We start from the raw sequence: 19,341 nt of genomic DNA, 5'->3' as shown, positions 1-19,341 counted from the left end.
TCAATATGTAAATCCATTTGAAAGCTGGAGATTTTTTTTCTTTCTTGGACGATTAAAGATTCATGTAGTTTTTTCTTCTATAAAGTAATATATACCGCTAAAACATACACACACTTAACTCGTTTAAGGTAGTTAGTTAACTGATTAAAAACATATACTAGTGTGTAAAAATCAACAAATCCACAATTGAAGATTCCAACAAATTAGAAGTAGTTAAATGACAGTTAGAGCAGTTTTAATGTTAGTTACATAACAGTTACATAGTTGTTACTAGCTGTTACATATGTGTGTGATCTATGCTAGCATGTATTTTCTTACTTGTATATATACACCTCACTAGTACTATGAATAAGACGAGGAAAATCATTCTTTTCTCTCTTCCAAATATACTTGATAATGTTTTGATTCTTTCATCATAATATGGTATCAGAACATTTCTACTATTAATTCTTTCATCAACAATGTAAAACAAGGATTGAAGTCGGTGTTAGATTACTTTATAGGTATCAAAGTCCTTTGGGAAGAGCTTAATCCTCGAATGCCTACCTGCACATGTATCCTTTGTATTAAGCTCAATGCCGCTATTGGGAAGAGCTTAATACTCATCCTCGAAGGCCTACTTGCACATGTATCAGAGTCCTATGCGATATGCTCGTAATTATATATCGTCTTGCAGACCAATTTATCAATTCTTGACATGTTTGAATGATTCCTTTTATGTTGTTAAGACCCATGTTTTGGGTATGGAGCATTTACCCTCAATCAATCATGTGTACTCTATGGTTATCCAAGAAGATAGTAATTATAGCTTTATGTCTAAGTAAGAACTAGTTTCTATTGATGAAGATGCTAGTGCCCTCATCAATACCTTCAACTCCAAGAATCCTCAAGATCCTGGTAAAGGTCCAGCTAGAAGTCTAACAACAAGAATTCTACTCGATATTGTACTCATTGCAATCGTTCATGCCATATCATCACTACAAGAAATAAGATATTTTGGAGCGACTTTTTCTCAACGACAATCAATTTGTTTGCAATAGCATGCAAATAGCAACAACTTATCTATGTCATTGTAATAAGATTATGTTTTTTCAACAATTTAATTATCGCTGAAAAAATGACTCATCCTAACAATATTTTGTTATCGTTGTGTTGGAACATGATGAAAGAATTAGAGGAAACTTGGTATTGAAGTAAACACATTTGTTAGAACCATGTGTAGTGTGAATTGAAAAAAGGCTCTTTGAGTCCCACATTGGAAAAATCACACCACTTGGTAGTGTTTATATACCACAAGGTGGCAATCCAAGGGTGTGCCCTTGGGGTACCCACTTTTGTAAGAAAGGGAGACCACACACAATGTCGAATATCACACGCGCGCGCCGCCGCCGTCCGTCGGGCCGGGCTTGGGCTTGGGCTTGGGTGATATATTAATTTTTTAATACTAAGAAAAAAGAAATTTTTTGAATTTAAATTTCTTTTATGTGTGTCCCTTAATTCGCACATGTTAAATGTGCTTAGACCAAGTCCTGAACAGATTTTAATCTGTTAAACGGTCAAAAATGAGGTGTCCCACGTTTCCTATTTTTGTGCCACGGTTTTGAACTTTGACTGAGCAACTTCAGCTCCTGAAATCTCTCTGATTCCAGCCCCCTCCTTGCCTATAAATACCACTTCTCATTCTTCAGTTTTTCTCACTTCCTTTTCTCTGCATTCTGAGAAAACTGCTTCTCTCCTTCTCTTATTTTTTTTTTCTTCTTCGCAAATATTTTGTTGTTTCATATTTTGAACGGTTCTAAACCGTAGAATTGATATTCATATATCAATTAGAGTGGTTCGAAATTTCGACCATATATGGTGTTATTCTGACCGATACTACAGTGCAGTAGTTTATCGGTATTTTCTTTGAAAACGGCTGTTTTATCCTGGGGACTTCGCGGTTGATATACTACAGTGCACTTCTTCGAGTAGTTCCGCGAAACGTCTTAAAGAAAGCGACCTAGTACGCGACTCAGCCAATAATTTGTTTTCGTTGCCAATTTTGAAAATTCGTTTTTCTGTTTTTTTATAAAGTCAGTAAACCGTTTTACAACACGTTGCAAATAATGCAACTTTTTAACAACGACATAACTTATTGCTGCTAATAATATAACTCTTTGGCGGTAATATAATGTATTGCTGAAAATAGTAAGAATATGATGTTCCTTTAAACTCACTAGATAATATACTGTTAGCGCAGCACACCTAGGCAAGCTTTGCAATGTTGCAGGCTTGGTGCTCACAGGCTTGCGACGAGCTTATGAGCAAGAACACATAAAATTGAGGCAAGATAAGCAAAACCATAAAACTGGATGAATGATGAAAGAATGAAAAAGATGATTGAAAGCAAAGTAAAATTTTTATTCATCCACATAGGGCCATTGTAGAATAGTACAATTGATTGCTATTTATACTATCTTAAACTAATGACTTATGAACCAAGTCACTTACACATAAAACAACTAACTTCACAATTGGTTGTAACTAATTAACCGTTGTAACCAACTTATTAACAAACTAAACTAACTCAAATCAGTTATGAATTACATCACTTTCTAACATTCCCCCATAATTCATAACCGGTACACAAGCTGTTAAGCACTTATCAAACCCAACTTATCTCTTAAGTACTCAAACCTGTCCAACTTCAAAGCCTTTGTAAAGTCATCTGCTAGTTGTTTTTCTGTTGGACAATACACCACTTCAATGACTCCATTCATAACTTGCTCTCCAATGAAATGGAACCTGGTCTCTATATGCTTACTTCTTCCATATCCAACAAAGTTCTGTTTCTTCTCTCAGCAAGTCCATTATGTTGTGGTGTGTAAGGGACAATAACTTCATGCACAATGCCTTGACTTATACAAAAAGTTTCAAAATCCCTTATCTGTACTCACCACCACCATATCTCCTTAAAATCTTAATTGACTTCTCACAAATACAATAATTAATATTATTTTATAAAGAAAAATACACTAATAATAGTAAGAATCCTAATAACTAGTTCAAATAATCAAAACAAATAAATTTAACACCGAAAACATAATATTTTTTTTTATATTTTAAAAAATAAAATACACAAATTCTTCATCGGTCAGTACTCCCTCGGTCCCAAAATATAAAAAAAAACTCTTTATCCTAATTTATAAGATAAAATCACAAATACTTACCGGATCTTTTTCAATTTTTTTTCTTCTACTTATTCTCATAAAATTTAATGTAAACCGAATTTAATTTACTCTCCATATTTTTTCGATAAGCAATAACCAATAAAAATTAATTTTATATCTTTCGATAAAATTAATTTTAATAAAACTATTTTCAATACAAATATAATTTAGGACAGAGGTAGTTGTTTGCTAATAACCAGTATACTTGGGTAATAAAACCGCATTTCTTGAGCGTCTACCATTACCAACCAAACAACCAGATTTCTGAATTTCCAAAGGTTGACTTCAATTTTAAGAGGTGGAGCTAAATCTAACTAACGTTGGTTGAAATGTGGAGCTTAGGATTCAATATTTTGATTAGGGTTTCTATTTTGCTCTCATTTACATCTTTAATTTCTTCCTTCGAACCCCAACTCGGATCAACCCGCGTCGTTTTTCAGGTTTTCTTTATCAAAATTTCTACATAATTGTTTCAATCAATTTATAGTAAAATTTCAAAGCTTGATTCAAAGTTTGATTTCAATGTCACTGTGTTTATCTGTATACTCTGTTAAGTTCTTGACTGATTGAAAAGTTCATATTGTGGGTCGCATTTTGTTGATTGAGAAGATCTAAGTTAGTTACATTCTGGGTATGAGTGAAAATTTGAATCAAGTAGTTCACTAGGTTAAAAATCCTATCTTGCTATGGAAATTTTGCTTGCTTTGTTGAATATATTGATATCAATTTATTGTTGTTTTTGACTCTATTTGGATAAACAACTTAATTAAGTGCATCTAGCATAAGCGCTTATCATATAAGTGCTTTTGTATATGCCATTTCTATAACAAAAGGATACTATCATGTTGTTTTCATATAGGCTATAACATTTTCATATGATATAGCGGATAGCTGATAAGCTAGCTTGCAGCGGATGAAATTATAGCGAATAACTTATAAGTTAGTGTATAAGTTATAGCAGATAAGCTACTAATTGAGTTTGTGGTGTTTGATAAAATTAGCGGTTGAACTAACTTATGAATATGAAATGAAATAAAAAAGATATGTTTAATTGATATTTAATTTTTTTCAAGTAGGGTGAGAGGGGTATCATTGAGAGAAAATTGAAAGATAAAATATAAAATTAAATTAGCTATAAGCTCATGCGAGAAAAATGTAGCCAAATTAGTCTTTTTTTTCTTATATGAGCTTATAAGCTACAAGTCATAAGCTCAAAATGGGGCATTGCCAAAGTTGAAAACTGCTTATAGACATGACAACTGTTTATGGTGTATAATCAGGTTCTTATGTTTTTTAATGCAGACAAATTATGGAGATATTGAATTTGGTTTCTATCCAACTGTTGCACCCAAAACTGTTGATCACATTTTTAAGCTTGTGAGACTTGGAGGCTATAATACCAATCATTTCTTCCGGGTATTGTTCTTTTGGAAAAATTTACAATGCAAGTGAGCATCGTGTATTTATGAAGTTGTTGGGTGTAACTGTAGTATTGCTGTTGCAGTGCAAGTGAATGGTTTTCGTTAATTCAATGCTCAGGTGGATAAGGGATTTGTAGCTCAAGTAGCTGATGTTGCTAATGGAAGATCTGCTCCCATGAACGAGGAACAAAGAAGAGAAGCTGAAAAGACTGTTGTTGGCGAATTTAGTGATGTCAAACATGTTCGGGGTATTCTTTCTATGGGAAGGTTAGGTTTCTCATGATGGTAATTGCTGGTTGTATTAATCTTTGGTTCTTTTCAAGTTCTTGGTTTCGCGTCGTTGTCGTGTCTCTTTTGTTTGTCACTAAGTTGCCTTATGGTTTTACATACTTCCACTATGTACTAGATTTAGCTTCATTTCAAGTTTTCGTTTCTGTGCTTGATGTAAAATCAACATATTTTCCATATACACAAACACACATATGACATATATAATGCTCATGCTCTAGATTTCTGAAACCATTTTCACCTTTGGTTTGAGCAATTGTCAGAAGAGCTAATGAATACAGTTTGTTCTTGCTTTATTGCTTTGGGTTATTTTTCAATAAACTGCTGAGAGCTTATTTGAGCTTCACGCTGCTGCGCTTTTAGCGCTATCACTCGTGTGTGCACACATACACAAACACACATGACATATATAATGCTCATGCTCTAGATTTCTGAAACCGTTTTCACCTTTGGTTTGAGCAATTGTCGGAAGAGCTAATGCATGCAATTTGTTCTTGCAGGTATGACGATCCAGATAGTGGTTCATCCTCTTTTTCAATGTTACTTGGAAATTCTCCTCATCTTGATGGGAAGGTGACGTACCCATAACCTCTAAACATGACTGTTGAAGATTCAATTTTGTGATGTTTACAATTTATATGCTGATAAAAGACCTTTTCAGTATGCAATATTTGGAAAAGTTACTAAAGGTGACGATACATTGGCAAAGCTTGAGCAACTACCTACCCGTAAAGAAGGAATATTTGTCATGGTATACTCAAATATCTTATCTTTCTTGTGTGGTTATTATGGGAGAAAAGAAAAAGGAAATAGGGTGGGCGTGAAATCCTCAAAACTTCAATGCGTACATGTGTGTGTGTGTGCGTGTGAAAAAATTCAACCGCCTATAGTCTCAAATATAAGGAACAGAAAATCCAACTTTGGTAGTCCAAAATATAAGCAAACCTTAACTACTTTGATAGTATTATTTAGTGACGTTATTCCTATAATACCATTCAACTAATTTAGAAATTAAGATTCCAATAACCTATTATTCTCACGAAACAATTTTCAATGAAGGGTAGTTTGGACGGTGATTTTTTTTAATATTATATCAAGAAACTGAAATGATATTAACGAATTTTCTTAGAGGGTGAGCTAGTTTTTAGTTTGCTTATATTCAAGACCGGAGGTAGTATATAGTAATATGTAGCTGAAACTGAGGGTGGTTTATGTAAGAATATTTCAGAAAACTATAATCAAATGACAGCAATGTTTATTTGTGTTAGCCGGAGGCGAAAAATGTTAAGAATCATAGGATCATAGTGCCATAGATCACACTCATATGAGAGAAAAAGAGCATAGGAATACTCATAAGTGTAAAGTAGTGTTCTACTTATAGGAGTCAATTAACTAACTAATTGAGTAACCAACCTCTAACTAATTACTAACTAACCTAATGATACTAATAGAATTGATACACTTTAACAAATAACTTCAAGTCAATATTTCAAATATTTCGTATGCTTATGACTCTGTAAATGCTAAGTTAGCCTCATATGTTTTGCACCTTATTGGCTTGACCTCTAATTTTGAGGTATCTCTTATGCAATCAGTTATGATATGAACCTTTGAAATTTCACTGATACATTTTGATGACAATATGAGGGGGCATCTCATCTGTATCTCTGTAGTTGCTATCTGTTTCATGGATTGATCTGTGGGCAAAATTGTATCTTCTTACTTCTTAGTTTAGCCAGCTTTCTAAATTCTAATATAACAAATGTGCACACATGTATCTTTTGTTCTGTTGTTTTTAAGCTTTTAGTGTTATGTTCAAAATTACTCAACATGTATACTTCTTCCTCCGTACTTAGATAATATTGTTTTCCCTTTTCCAGCCAACGGAGCGCATCACCATCCTCTCATCATATTACTATGGTAAGAATCTTTTAGCCATAAGTCTTTATTTTTATTTCAGGCAAAAACTAAATTAGCTATCTTTGTTGCTTTTGGATTTAACTAAACATTTAATCCCTATACTTTCACCTGATTTGAGATTCTCTCCCCTATAGTTTTTTATTTGAGTATCAGCCACTCTCCTCTGAATTTTGTGTTGTGTTAGGGCCCAATATTTAAAAAAAAAGTTGAAACTATATAGATGAAACTCTTGTAGAAATTTGAGTCCAATACCTTTATAAAATATAAATAAACTATAGGGTCTAAATTGAAGCCTAATGGTTGACAAATATTCAACGTATTGTAAGTAGAGTAGAGAGCAAGAGTTTGATATAAAATTGAGTGAAACTATGGATTAAATGTCTTATAAAATTTAAAGTACCTAAATCATAATTCATAATATCCTGCTTTATATTATTTTTTTGATCATGCTTGCTTAGTTAAAATAGCCGTGAAGATTTCTTATGGTTTTAGGACACCTAAATCATAATATCCTGTTGCCCTTAAATTTTAAACAAATTTTTCTTGTAAATGAAAAAGTATTTAAATTTAATTTCCTTAAACATGTTTATTCATGAAAACTTGATAATCTTTTGTTTTAATGGTAATTGCTTCACATAGTTACACGCGGTTTTTAATCTGGATCATTGATATTAGACGGACGGATAAGATTGAAAATTGTGTCTTTTGTATTATAACAATTTCAGTCGTTGATTTTAGATCGAACAATTGAGATTGATCACAGCGTCTTGTTATAACACGAAATTTATTTCCGAAAATTACCAAGCACAAATATATTTCATAGAGATTTTTTTCCCTTTCATTCATGCACCACCATTTAAACTGTCTGTTGCTTTCTACCAAAAAATAAAATAAATTGTCTGTTGCTAATTGCTAAAGATGACCATTAATATGGTTCAAAACAATACAACGCATAAAAGAAAACATTGAATTGAAATAAACCCTAAATCATAATCCTAAAATAGTAATATCCATATCAATCCTTAACCCTAAGCACGTTCACCACGAATACGGCGTGCAAGTTGAACATCCTTCTGCATGATCGTCACCCTCTTAGCATGAATTGCGCACAAATTGGTGTCCTCAAACAATCCAACCAAATAAGCCTCAGCAGCTTCCTGAAGAGCAAGTACAGCATGGCTCTGGAATCGTAGATCAGTCTTGAAATCTTGAGCAATCTCACGAACAAGACGCTGGAAAGGAAGCTTACGGATCAAAAGTTCAGTACTCTTCTGGTATTTACGAATCTCACGAAGAGCAACAGTTCCAGGACGATAACGATGGGGCTTCTTGACTCCACCAGTAGTAGGAGCAGATTTCCTAGCAGCCTTTGTGGCGAGTTGCTTCCTTGGAGCCTTGCCACCGGTGGATCTGCGAGCGGTTTGCTTAGTACGAGCCATTGAATCGGAATCAGAGAAGGAAGAAGATAGAGAAAGCGGAGAAGAATATTACTAATTAAGGTTTTCTAAGTGTTATTGCAACGAAGAAACTCTAATGAGGATTGAGAATGAATACAAGTGTTTATATATGTTATGATTAGGTCGGTTTAATTTGGGATGAGAGAGCTCGTGGACTTTGAATGCTTCAACGGTCATGATCATTTTTTTAATAAGAAATATTAATTATGATCCGTGTGCTTGTTTCTCATTGGTTGATTTTGTTGAGTTGCGGATTGCCAGCTAGGACAATTCTTCTTTTATTTACAAATTCAGTTTTTTAATTATTATTACTAAAAAATTACTATGCAAAAACTATTAATTATTAATAAAAAACTAGGGTTAAGACAAAAAAAGTCCCAAATCTTTTGTTTTTTTTTTTGACAACAAAAAAGTCCCAAATCTAGATATAATAAATACTAACAGGCTAACAGCAATTAGCCTCCCAAATCTATGTTTTTGTTTTGTTTTTTTTTTTTGTTTTTTTTTTTTGACAAAAACAAACTTAACTCATTTCATTTATTAATTGGTTTTCAATACAAGGAGGAATCGAATAAAAAACACAGCGACTAGCCCAAGAATTGGCCGCCCTTGCTAACTTATGAGCAACCAAATTCGCTTGACGCTTTACAAACTTCACCTCAAAGTTTGGATTTGAGTGCAACATATTCTTAATACTAGAGATAAGAGTACTAAACATTGATACCCCTACATGCTTTGCGTGAATAGCTGCTATTACCACCTGAGCATCACTTTCAAAAGTAATATTATGCAGGTTCATGATATAAGCTGATTGCATGGCCTCCAAAAGTGCTCTCAGCCTCAGGTATGGATAATTCTCCTCTCATCCAGTTTGTACCGACACGAATAAACTGTCCATATTCGTCGCGAATGCACCAACCGCCACTGGTAATTCTTCCGCCATTATGGAATCTTGCATCGACGTTACATTTGAGCCACCCATGTCTTGGACGTATCCAGTGGTGTTGTTGCACCTGAACTGCATCTGGTATATATTATTATTAAAATTTTGTGCCTTATACCAATCATCCCACATATGAAAAGCTTGAACACCCAATTGTGTTGCATTTCTTTTTTCATGACTCCAAAGTCATTGGTTTCTATTGTTCCATATCAGCCATATCATTGTTGCCACTCTACCTGCTATCTCCTTAGTTTCCTTGCTGCATATATCAAAGAGGACTTCTTTAACATTGTTGTAACTTGTAAGTATTCAACCGAGCTGTGATAACAGTTTGTAAACCTGCAGCAGTCCAGCAGTTGCTAATCATTTCACAGTCGAATAACACATGCCAGGTGTCTTCATTCTCTCTGTTGCACAGTTCACAGGCTGCGGGACACTGCACATAATGTTGTCTCAGTTGAGCTCTTGTTGGAAGACAGTCTCGACAAATCCGCCAAAGTATATGTTTCGCTTTTGGTGGAGCGCGTATCTGCCATAAACACTTCCAGCTGCCTTCAATTCCACGCCGTCTTCCTGCTTCCTTCGCTTCCATCAATATTCTATACCCCGACTTTACCGTATATTCTCCGTTTTGCTCTTCTTTCCACACTAATTTATCTTCCTGCATCTCTCTAATTAGTGGTCTTGCTAGTATCTCTTCAGCTACATGGGAAAATAAGTTAGCGATTTTATTAAAGTCCCACTGTTTCAGCCCTTCAATCATCAAGTTATTCACACTAATATTATACACACCTTTGGTCTTTTTAAGTATGGACACACATATTAATATATAATAAATTTAGATAGACTTGTACAATTTTACCCTTAATTCACTTAATAAAATAACATTCATTTAATGCATGCTTTTACTTTTATAAGGGACAAAAGGAAAAATATCATTAACTGTGTATTGCTTTTCTAAAAGAACCAATGTTTTGGGACGAAACTAAAATGCTAAAAGGTACGAAGATTAGGGTCAGAGAGAGTAGTGCTTCTATTTTTTTCCGTAGTTATTTTTAAAATCAAATGCAGGACAAGTATTTTACAGTCCAATTCGTTAGCAGCATGGAGTCCGGTTTGTAGTCTTGTGTTTTCTTTCAATGGTTGGACGAAATAGATGTAAATCACTCTATCTCATCTGTCGTAGACTCTTGGTTATAGCTATGATATATGATAAAACATTATGACGCCGTTTGATCCATAGGTTTATTGTATTTGTCTTGTGTTTATCAGTCTTAGTTTTATCAAAATTTTGTTAGTTTTGTTTTGGATTCTTTCCCTTTTTGAATCTTGCTCCCTGCATTTGTTGTTAGACACGGAGACAGAAAATTGTGAGCAAGACAGATCGATTTTGAAGCGCAAGTTAGCTGCATCAGCCATTGAAGTTGAAAGACAGGTAATAAATGGTACAAAATTCAAGACATAAAGTTGATACCATAATGTTTGTTCTACCAGTTAACACACTTTTTCACTTGTGACTTTGCAGAGAATGAAATGCTTCCCCTAATAGAAGCACGTTGAACACATGAAGTTGGAATGAATGTTATATTGCTTTATTAGCTTTTTGTATAATGTCTAAAGTATGATATCTGAATACTGGTGTTTGTTAAGTATGAGAAATTATTCTAAATATATGCATAAACATGAATTCAGATAGAAGCTCAATATAAAAGGCTAAGTTGTTGAAATTAAAGAGTGAGACATGAGGATTTACATTTTAGGTTAAGTATATACATATATTATGCCTTGTTCACCAAAAACAAAAACACATATTTTATGCCTATTGAGAGAATTGGCAAATTGTATCTTAAAGTTGCAAGTGTTTAAATGGAAATGGATACCCTCATGAGACATGCAACATGAAGTCCATTGAAATCTCCACCATCTATTGAAAAAAAGAGAAATAGAATTTAAGAAAAAGTGGATTTTAAAGGTGGAGATCGTGAAACACGGGGGAATCATAAGAAAAACATTGGAGAGGGTGGGAAGGTAGTACAACCGGTTAAAACTAGTTGAGCTAATGGTTAAGGAGTTGAAGGTTTAGCGTTCAAATCCCGACGAGGAGAAAAACTAACATAACATTATACTGACAACTAATACTTTGCCATTCAAAAAAAAAAAAAAAACATTGGAGAAAATTACTCGAACATGGCCCACATTAAATGCCACCAACGTGTGTCCTGCTGTAATAGATTTAGACCGTCCGATTTTAAATCGGTGGTTTAGATTGTTTTAATAATAAAATCGTGTATGAAATCTGTATTGTACGTCCCGATCATAAATAAACGGTGTTCAGATTCATTACTTTGAGAAACTGTGTTAGATTGTTTTACAAAAACTTATTATTTAAGATGCTTAAACAATATTCTGAGAGCACTGATTAACATTTTCCATAGAAAAATTATACCACAATTAGTTAATATTTATGCTAAGATAAGTATACAATGTAACATGACCTATGGTGTCATAATCTTTAATTGTAGAAGTTAATGAAGGGTGATTTTAAAGGTTAGTGCTATAGGGTGGACCTCTGTAGATTAGTGTTTAAAATTATTAGAAATGCTAACGACTTTTAAGATAAAATATTACAACTCTCTTAGTCTTTAAGGCTAAAAAAATGACATGATTGAAGTTAATTCAATATAGGTTACATTTTTATTTTTGTTTATTGTAGTCAAATTGATATCAATTAAGTCATTAATGTAGTCATACAAATAAAGATGATCATTAACTTATACTTTCAAACATGAATATATGTCGTCAATAAAATTTTAAATATTTTTTAAATACTGGTGTACGATGAACCAATTGTATTTGATAATATCTAGGATTTATGTTCCAATTAAGCAAAAACAGATTATTTTGATTGATGCTTATAATGGCGAGAACTAATTTGCCTATTCCCTCTATTTCTGTTGTGTCATGTTTCAGAATTTCATAAGTGGATATATTTTCTATTGTGTATTTGTTTTGTTTTACTTTTACTTCCCACTTTAGAAGTGTTTAATTGTAGAAATTATAGTGTTATTTCAAGTGTTTTTAAGACAATAATTCAAGTGTTATTTTTCCGTAAAAAAAATTCAAGTGTTATTTCTTGTGTGCACCTTTATTATTTTAAATTTTAATTGAAAGATGTTAGATGTATATAGTTAGTTGTTGGATGAGTGGATCACTTGTATTAGAGTGTCCACATAACAGGCCTCATTCCTTAATTAGCATGCAAACCACTGTTTCCCCTACAAATCATTAAGCCACCTTATCATTCTTATTTAAGATAATTTACTAGTAGTTTACAAACTATGGACTAGGATGATTAGATGTTCCGAACCAGAACAAACAACTAGTCTAAATTTCGCACAATGACAAGAGGCCCACATTAAAAATAGCTAGTTTTTCCTATAACCTTCCAAAAAGAAAACGTGATATATTCTTACTTGGAATCCTATACAAAAATCAGTTAATAAAAGAATCGAAAAAGTTTTTATTGTGTCACTTAAGTTATATAGAAATTCTTGAACCCAAGCGTTAAGAATAATGAGTTCTTGATTACCCCTAATAGAATAACCACTCAGAATAAGGAAACCTATTATATTTGTACAGAAATACAAAATCATATGGATACGATCTTGGTTATTCATCTCGATCAATTGGATGATTTCTTTGTAGATTTCGATACGAAGGTTTTGTAAACGTGTTTCTGGGTATTTCTTTAGCATTTCATCCAAGAGGAACAGTTCCTCGAACTCTAAGAATTTCTTTAAAAGACTTTTTTCTTGAATAATATTCAAGAAAATTTCGGATTGTTTCGTATTCCACCAATTAAGAATCCAACATTCCAAACTTTTCTTAAATGTAAAAGAGATGCACCAGGGCAAAAAGTAGGGATTTTCCAGCAAAGAAATGAAGAAAAAAGAAAAACCAAGATTCAGGAGAGACAAAGGTGATCTGGACATGTCAAGAGACAGATCAAATCATGAGTAATGAGCACATGATCAATAACCGAATTCTTAGATGCCTCTATTCACTAGGGCACTTATCCTTATTGGAAGAACCAAGTCTTAAGACTAAGAGACTGAGGTGACTTTCTCATGTTTTAATGCTCTACAAATTGTCCTTAATTTCAGCTAAAGGGAAACACACCCACATGGCTCAAAACTACATGTACCTTCGGCAGAAAATTTTGTATAAATTGGTCAATTTTCAACCATAGGTTCTTGTTTTCCACTACATGGGTTGTTGCCTTCAAATTTGGACCCATTGACTAGAATTGTTGACTGTTCAAGACAATGAAGTATATCTTCACATGTTGAATGAAACAAAAGTACTCAAACCTATTAGTGTTGTGTTGTATTGTATCAATATTGAAAACTAAATTCACCTAGCTCCTATTTTCTAAAATCAACTTCAAATTGATAATTTTCTTTAATTATGTATTTTTTTATTAGGAAACCTTTAACCATATGTTTTTTTTAAGGAAACCTTTAACTATGTTTAAACATTGTTAGATATGTGAATGTATACAACATCGATCCGGATCCTCAGCTGCCAAATCCTCAGCTGCCAAATCCTCAGCTGCATTATTAAGTGAAGAATGAAGAAAAACGGTGCACAATAATAAGAGTTTTTACAATTTTTTTTTCTCTACCATCAAATTAATCAAAGGGTTAGGAATAATGCAGCAGAGGGTGCATCAGAGAGTTTGGCAGCTGATGATCCAAATTGGTATGCGAAGACCACAAATTTGTTAATGTTCGGATTCAAGTGGGAGTATTTAAATTCCACATAAAGTAATGTAAAAAGTATTAGATAGGTAAGAAAGCAAACAAAAATATATATATAAAAAATTAATATCTATAGATCCAACTCACCATAATTAATTTTTTTTTGGAATCCTTGAAGTCAGAATTTTGTTTAATTATGCAAATATTTAAGATATTTTTGCCTTTGTAGCATATAACTAAAACACTTCTTCAAAGATATAAGCAACAAAGCAGTTGTCCCTATTGAAGCCACCGTACATGAAAGTTCTATACAGTATAAGCAATTGTGATTGTGACATACAAAATCACAGTCATGATCAGGTAAGTAACATAAAAAACCTTAGAAAATTTACCCATGAAAACTACTGATTTTGTGAGAAGTGATATAAGAAACAAGGGGATATTGTCATATTGATTAACATTGGAAGGAAATGTCGGGGTTTTGTAGCAAAAACCATTGGTCAGCTGCTAGGGTTGTCATACAATTACAAGTCTACATCCTTTGTGTTTTGCAAATTGAGGACATTGGTTTTGTCGTATGAATTAATCTGTCTCGTTACAACATTTTTGGCATTTTTCAATTTATATACCGGTGAAGTTTTTACCACTGAGTGATGATTAATTTTTGTTGAGAAGTCTCTTAGCTAGGCACACAATGTGTATTCATCTTTTTCAATAGAATTTTCTCTACACGAAAGAGATAGATTAAAGATGAAAATTAAATCCATATCTACTAATTAAGTACGTATTTCAATATAGGTACCGCATTATATTTATATTTTTTTATTTTTCTATTTATATTATTATATAAAAATATATGTATATAAATTTAAATAATAGGTCTTGTGCAAACTACAGGGACACATGTTAAAAAATTAAAAAGAGAAATAAAAAAAAAATTATGCATTGAAAAAAATAATTAAGGTCTAGATTTTCCATGTGTTAACTACATAATACTCTTGTTGATTCACACGGGATTCCACGTGTCCCATGCTACTTGGGTCAGAGCATATGACAGTTCTATGATGCTTTCGGCTGCTGGACTTTCAAGAAATTTTTCTAAATTTGAATTCATAACTAGTGCCTCAGGAAATTTGGATTTACTGCAGTTATAAATCATGCATGCATTCAATGTAATTGTGAGGGAGAATTATTTTTTTGTCAAGAGAGAACACATATTTCCAACAAAAAAATTAAAAAAGATTGCTTATATTTTTTCTTATATTTTGTGACTGCAGAAATATATCATATTGAAAAAAGTAAATATTTATAATTCTCACAGCCGCCACCCCCCTCCCCCCTAAACTCTAGTTTATTCTCTTTGTTCATCCACCAAGGAGGGGTGATTTTTGGGTCAATTTTTGACCTAAAATACCCCTTTAAATTGTTTTTCCTTTCCTTTTCATTTAAATAAGTGATTATTCACATAAATTTGTTTCTTCGTTTTTGTTTTCTAAGTTTGTCATCGTCTTGTGGGGCGATGTGTTTGTCGTCATCTTGTGCGGCGTTTGTTGGTTTTTCGTTTTAGTACGGTGTTTCGTTGATTCAAATTGATATATCTACCTCAATTCATTACATATCTGATGAAGACTTTGACGTCAACGTTGTAGATCCGAGAATATGAATATTCTGATTAATTTTATTTTGTCATATTTGTAGTCACTTTCATGATGTATGCTATTAACCTAAGTGCTGCAAGTTTGTTTATAGATTACCTTTTTCAGTTTTTAGCAATCTTGAATTTGTAATAATCTATGTATTTTCAATTTGAATGAATACATATTTTTAGTAAAAAAAAAAAAGAATATATCATCTTGCATCAAATAATAAATGCTATTTATGTGAGTTGATGCATTTTCACGAGGAGGAGGATATATATGAGATTAATTTGATGTTAATTGTGTCGGTTTTTTTCGTTGGTGGAAATTGACAATTTTATGACAAAGACATTATTTTTCGGTTGGTTTGTATTGTACGTAGACAGTTATTTTTAGTTGGTGACGCCACAAGAGCTCGTTAAGACACGACACTAGTGGCTGTTGCCACACCCTGATTTTTTCATAAAATTCTTCGTTTTGAGTTTGGTTCAAATGATCCTAGAAGAGATTTTTGTGATGAGAAATAAATAGAAATGGTGGAAAATGATTCTATTAGAAAAAATATATTGAAGCATAAGTTTTTATATCTAATAGGAATAGTACATATACATGAATTTAATCAGTCCTTAATTAAGAAGAAGATCCACGCTTCTTTTTGCTTCACCCTTATTGCTTGATTGAGATCCACAATTTTCACCTAGTAATTTGCACTCAAAATTCAATGTTAGTTGAAATTCCTAAATCATGAACAATCTCCAAAAAGCTAAGAAATTAAAGTTTTTCCTAAGTTTGAGGGAAAGAAGTTTTGAGAGTGAAAAGTGTTTTGTGAAAAATGAGACTTAATCATTCTCAAAACATGGGTGAAAAGTATTTATAGTGCATGTGATTTGTGAGAAAATATAGAGAAATAAAAGCGTCACCAATTGATTGGTGAACGGAAAATACAATTGAATAATTCGAATAACGGTTAAAACAGTCAAAATTCAGCTTCTAACAAGCTAGAAACATGATTTTCACATAAAAGCAGTGGAGAATCGATTCTCCAAGGTGGCAAAACAATCTTCAATAAGAAAGATCGAATGACCAAGTTAAAATTCCATTTTCCTTTCTTTTTGGTATTGATCTCGAATCTTGGCTATTTGCACACAATGAATTTTTAGTATTTGAGTAGAGTGATTCTGTGCTACATTTTTTTTCTTCACAATTTGCAATTCTATAGCTTAACAATTTCTTTCGTGAGATATACTTATAATACTCTTAATAAAATTTCTCAAAACGGAAAATATTTTTTAAATCTTTCTAAGAAAAATTCATCATAACCTCCATTGTGTTTATGATTTTTACAAAAAAAAAAATGAAGTTCTTTTTCTCAAAACATTTTAGCATTAGTTTTTTTAGATAAAATACAAATAGAAAACGTTCCCGGCCATTACTTGGTGTCAAAGTTCCCTATTGTTCAAAAGCTAAGGAATATTAAAAAAATTCACTTCCAAACCTTCAAACATCAATCCCATTTACAAATACATGAGTAATGATTGTATTTTAATTTTAAAATCTTAACCATAACAAAAGGTTAAAAAAATAAATTTATTTCTCATAACTGAATATTTTTTTATCTCCTAAGTGTGTTAAAAGGAGAAAAACAACCTTACGATGTAGTTAAGAAACATATTACTAAATGTGCTAATTAAAAGTTTAAAACCAATTCATTATGTTTGGTCTAGTGGTGAACGATTTGGGTAGTAAGCTGTAGGTCTCGAGTTCGATCCCTAGCTCATTGTAAACCAAAATAAAAAAAAACCTAATTAATCTATATAAAGAAAGCTTGTGTTATATACAATTTAAGTGATCAATTCCTTTTCAATCTGTTACAAGTAGAGGACGGTAATATATGGCTAAACTTAGGAAGTTTTTTTATGTAATGTTCTACTTTGTTTTCCTATTTCTTGTTGCAATAAACGGTGGTAAGCAATTTTTCTTTTTCTTTTTTAAATTTAATTTCTTCTTTACTTTTTACATAATTTGATACCTTCTTTAATTAGTAACATTCTTATCTTCTATTTTTCCATTATAGAAATTGTTCAATGTGAAAATAACTCTGATTGTAAAACAAAAATAGTTTGCACGAATGGTCGGATGCCCGTGTGTAAGTCTGACATATGTAAATGTAAGTTTCCTTCTGAATGGTGAACAAGATCAAAGTGAGTACACAGATATATCTTGTAGACAAGCTAGAATGATTTCTTGTCGAAGAAAAAGATCTAAGAAATATTATTTATGTTATGTCATTTTAATATTGTGTTCGCATCCAATAATTAAATGTAATTTTATATTTATTTTTTCCTTTCCAATTTTCACATACCATGTAATTTTATATTGAAGTTTGCTATATCAATTGTAGGCATTGTCGTAGATATTAGACAGTTTTACGCTATTAACTTGGATGCTGTGAGCCTTTTTGCAGATTCATCCTTAATAATTTTTAGCGAAATTGAATATGTAATGATTTCGATTGATGTATTCCTATGAATTTGAATGATTGAATGCATATTGTTGTTTTGAGTATAGAAAAAAAAACTAATTTAGTAGGGACATCACAAAGGACGGATTTCTTCAAAGCTTGGTGGTGTGGCTATGACACCACACCAAATTTATTTTTTTAAAAAATAAAATAATAAAATTTTATAAATAATTTTAAATAATTCCGTATACATATTCATACAAATATTAATGTAAATATTAGTTTACGATTGATTATTAATGATTGTACGTCTCTCGGTATATATTAATTTAAATATTAGTGTAAATATTAATTAGTTCATAATTTATTATTGATGATTTCAAGTCTTTCATTATTATTTTAGGTTATATAGTTTAATTTTATAATAATCTAACTTTGACTTTGTTTGTCAAAATATAGTAGATAACTAATTAAATTTGTAGCATTGGATCAAATTTGCAATTAAACTAACATATAAATATGAAATGACATAAGAAAATATTTAATTTTTTCAAATAAGATAATATGGGTAAAATTGGAATAAAAATTTATAAGTTATAAGCTAATTGAATTAACTTATCAAAATAAACTATAAGCTAGTATAATTTTGGGTTTTATATATTTTGGTCCTAGGTAGGAGGATCTTGTCAAAGCGAGCGAACCCGAACCATACTAGCCTTGTCTGCAAAGAGGTATCCATACCATCAGAACCATACTAGAACCATACTAGCCTTGTCTGCTAAGGAGAATTGGAAAGTATTCCAATTAGATGTGAAAAGTGCCTTCTTGCATGGTGAATTGCTTGAAGACATATATGTAGAGCAGCCACTTGGATATCAGAGAGGAAATGATAAAGTGTACAAGCTAAGCAAAGCACTCTATGGCCTAAAGCAAGCACCAAGAGCATGGTACAGTAAGATTGAAAATTACTTCAAGCTTGAAAATTTTGAAAAATGCTCCTCTGAACATACCTTATTTGTGAAATATGGTGATGATGGAAAGATACTTATTGTTAGTCTATATGTTGATGATCTCATATATACTGGCAATGATACTCTGATGATGGATGAATTTAAAAATTCAATGCAAAGGAAATTTGCAATGATAGACTTGGGAAAAATGAAATACTTTCTTGGAGTAGAAGTTACACAGTCTGATAAAGGTATATTCATTAATCAACACAAGTATGCTTCAGAGATTTTGAGT

At 32.1% G+C, this 19,341-nt stretch overlaps 2 protein-coding genes and 1 long non-coding RNA gene across 4 annotated transcripts; 2 read left to right on the top strand and 1 right to left on the bottom strand.

The window, feature by feature from the left end:
- Positions 1-3,378: 3,378 nt before the first annotated feature.
- LOC123908128 (peptidyl-prolyl cis-trans isomerase CYP23) lies at positions 3,379-10,970 on the top strand. Of its 2 annotated transcripts, XR_006809557.1 has the most exons (9): positions 3,408-3,649; positions 4,512-4,625; positions 4,749-4,897; positions 5,419-5,491; positions 5,580-5,669; positions 6,799-6,838; positions 9,089-9,139; positions 10,591-10,673; positions 10,764-10,970. XR_006809557.1 is itself a non-coding variant. In XM_045958667.1 (8 exons), the coding sequence occupies exons 1-8, from the start codon at positions 3,539-3,541 to the stop codon at positions 10,782-10,784; spliced, it is 681 nt and encodes a 226-aa protein (XP_045814623.1). In that variant the 5' UTR covers positions 3,379-3,538; the 3' UTR covers positions 10,785-10,970. The 2 variants fall into 2 exon arrangements, 1 of the variants encoding a protein (XP_045814623.1); XM_045958667.1 differs by lacking the exon at positions 9,089-9,139 and having other exon boundaries at positions 3,379-3,649.
- Positions 7,737-8,364, bottom strand: LOC123908129 (histone H3.3-like). The gene has a single exon (XM_045958668.1). The coding sequence runs from the start codon at positions 8,275-8,277 to the stop codon at positions 7,867-7,869; it is 411 nt and encodes a 136-aa protein (XP_045814624.1). The 5' UTR covers positions 8,278-8,364; the 3' UTR covers positions 7,737-7,866.
- Positions 10,971-17,394: 6,424 nt separating the features above from the next.
- LOC123909754 lies at positions 17,395-18,200 on the top strand. The gene is made up of 2 exons (XR_006810005.1): positions 17,395-17,599; positions 17,710-18,200. It is a non-coding gene; the product is annotated as an uncharacterized LOC123909754 (long non-coding RNA).
- The last annotated feature ends 1,141 nt before the right edge of the window (positions 18,201-19,341 follow it).

Source organism: Trifolium pratense, linkage group LG2 (assembly GCF_020283565.1).
Source record: "Trifolium pratense cultivar HEN17-A07 linkage group LG2, ARS_RC_1.1, whole genome shotgun sequence".
Lineage (NCBI taxonomy): Eukaryota > Viridiplantae > Streptophyta > Magnoliopsida > Fabales > Fabaceae > Trifolium > Trifolium pratense.
This window is presented reverse-complemented; position numbering and strand designations above follow the sequence as displayed.

What these genes read in the sequence shown, in the direction of transcription:
- LOC123908129 (XM_045958668.1), bottom strand. Translation starts at nt 8,277, where the DNA reads ATGGCTCGTACTAAGCAAACCGCTCGCAGATCCACCGGTGGCAAGGCT.
- LOC123908128 (XM_045958667.1), top strand. Translation starts at nt 3,539, where the DNA reads ATGTGGAGCTTAGGATTCAATATTTTGATTAGGGTTTCTATTTTGCTC. An exon ending in CAACCCGCGTCGTTTTTCAG is followed by an intron (nt 3,650 to 4,511) that starts GTTTTCTTTATC and finishes TTTTTAATGCAG; the next exon opens with ACAAATTATGGAGATATTGA. An exon ending in CCATTGAAGTTGAAAGACAG is followed by an intron (nt 10,674 to 10,763) that starts GTAATAAATGGT and finishes GTGACTTTGCAG; the next exon opens with AGAATGAAATGCTTCCCCTA.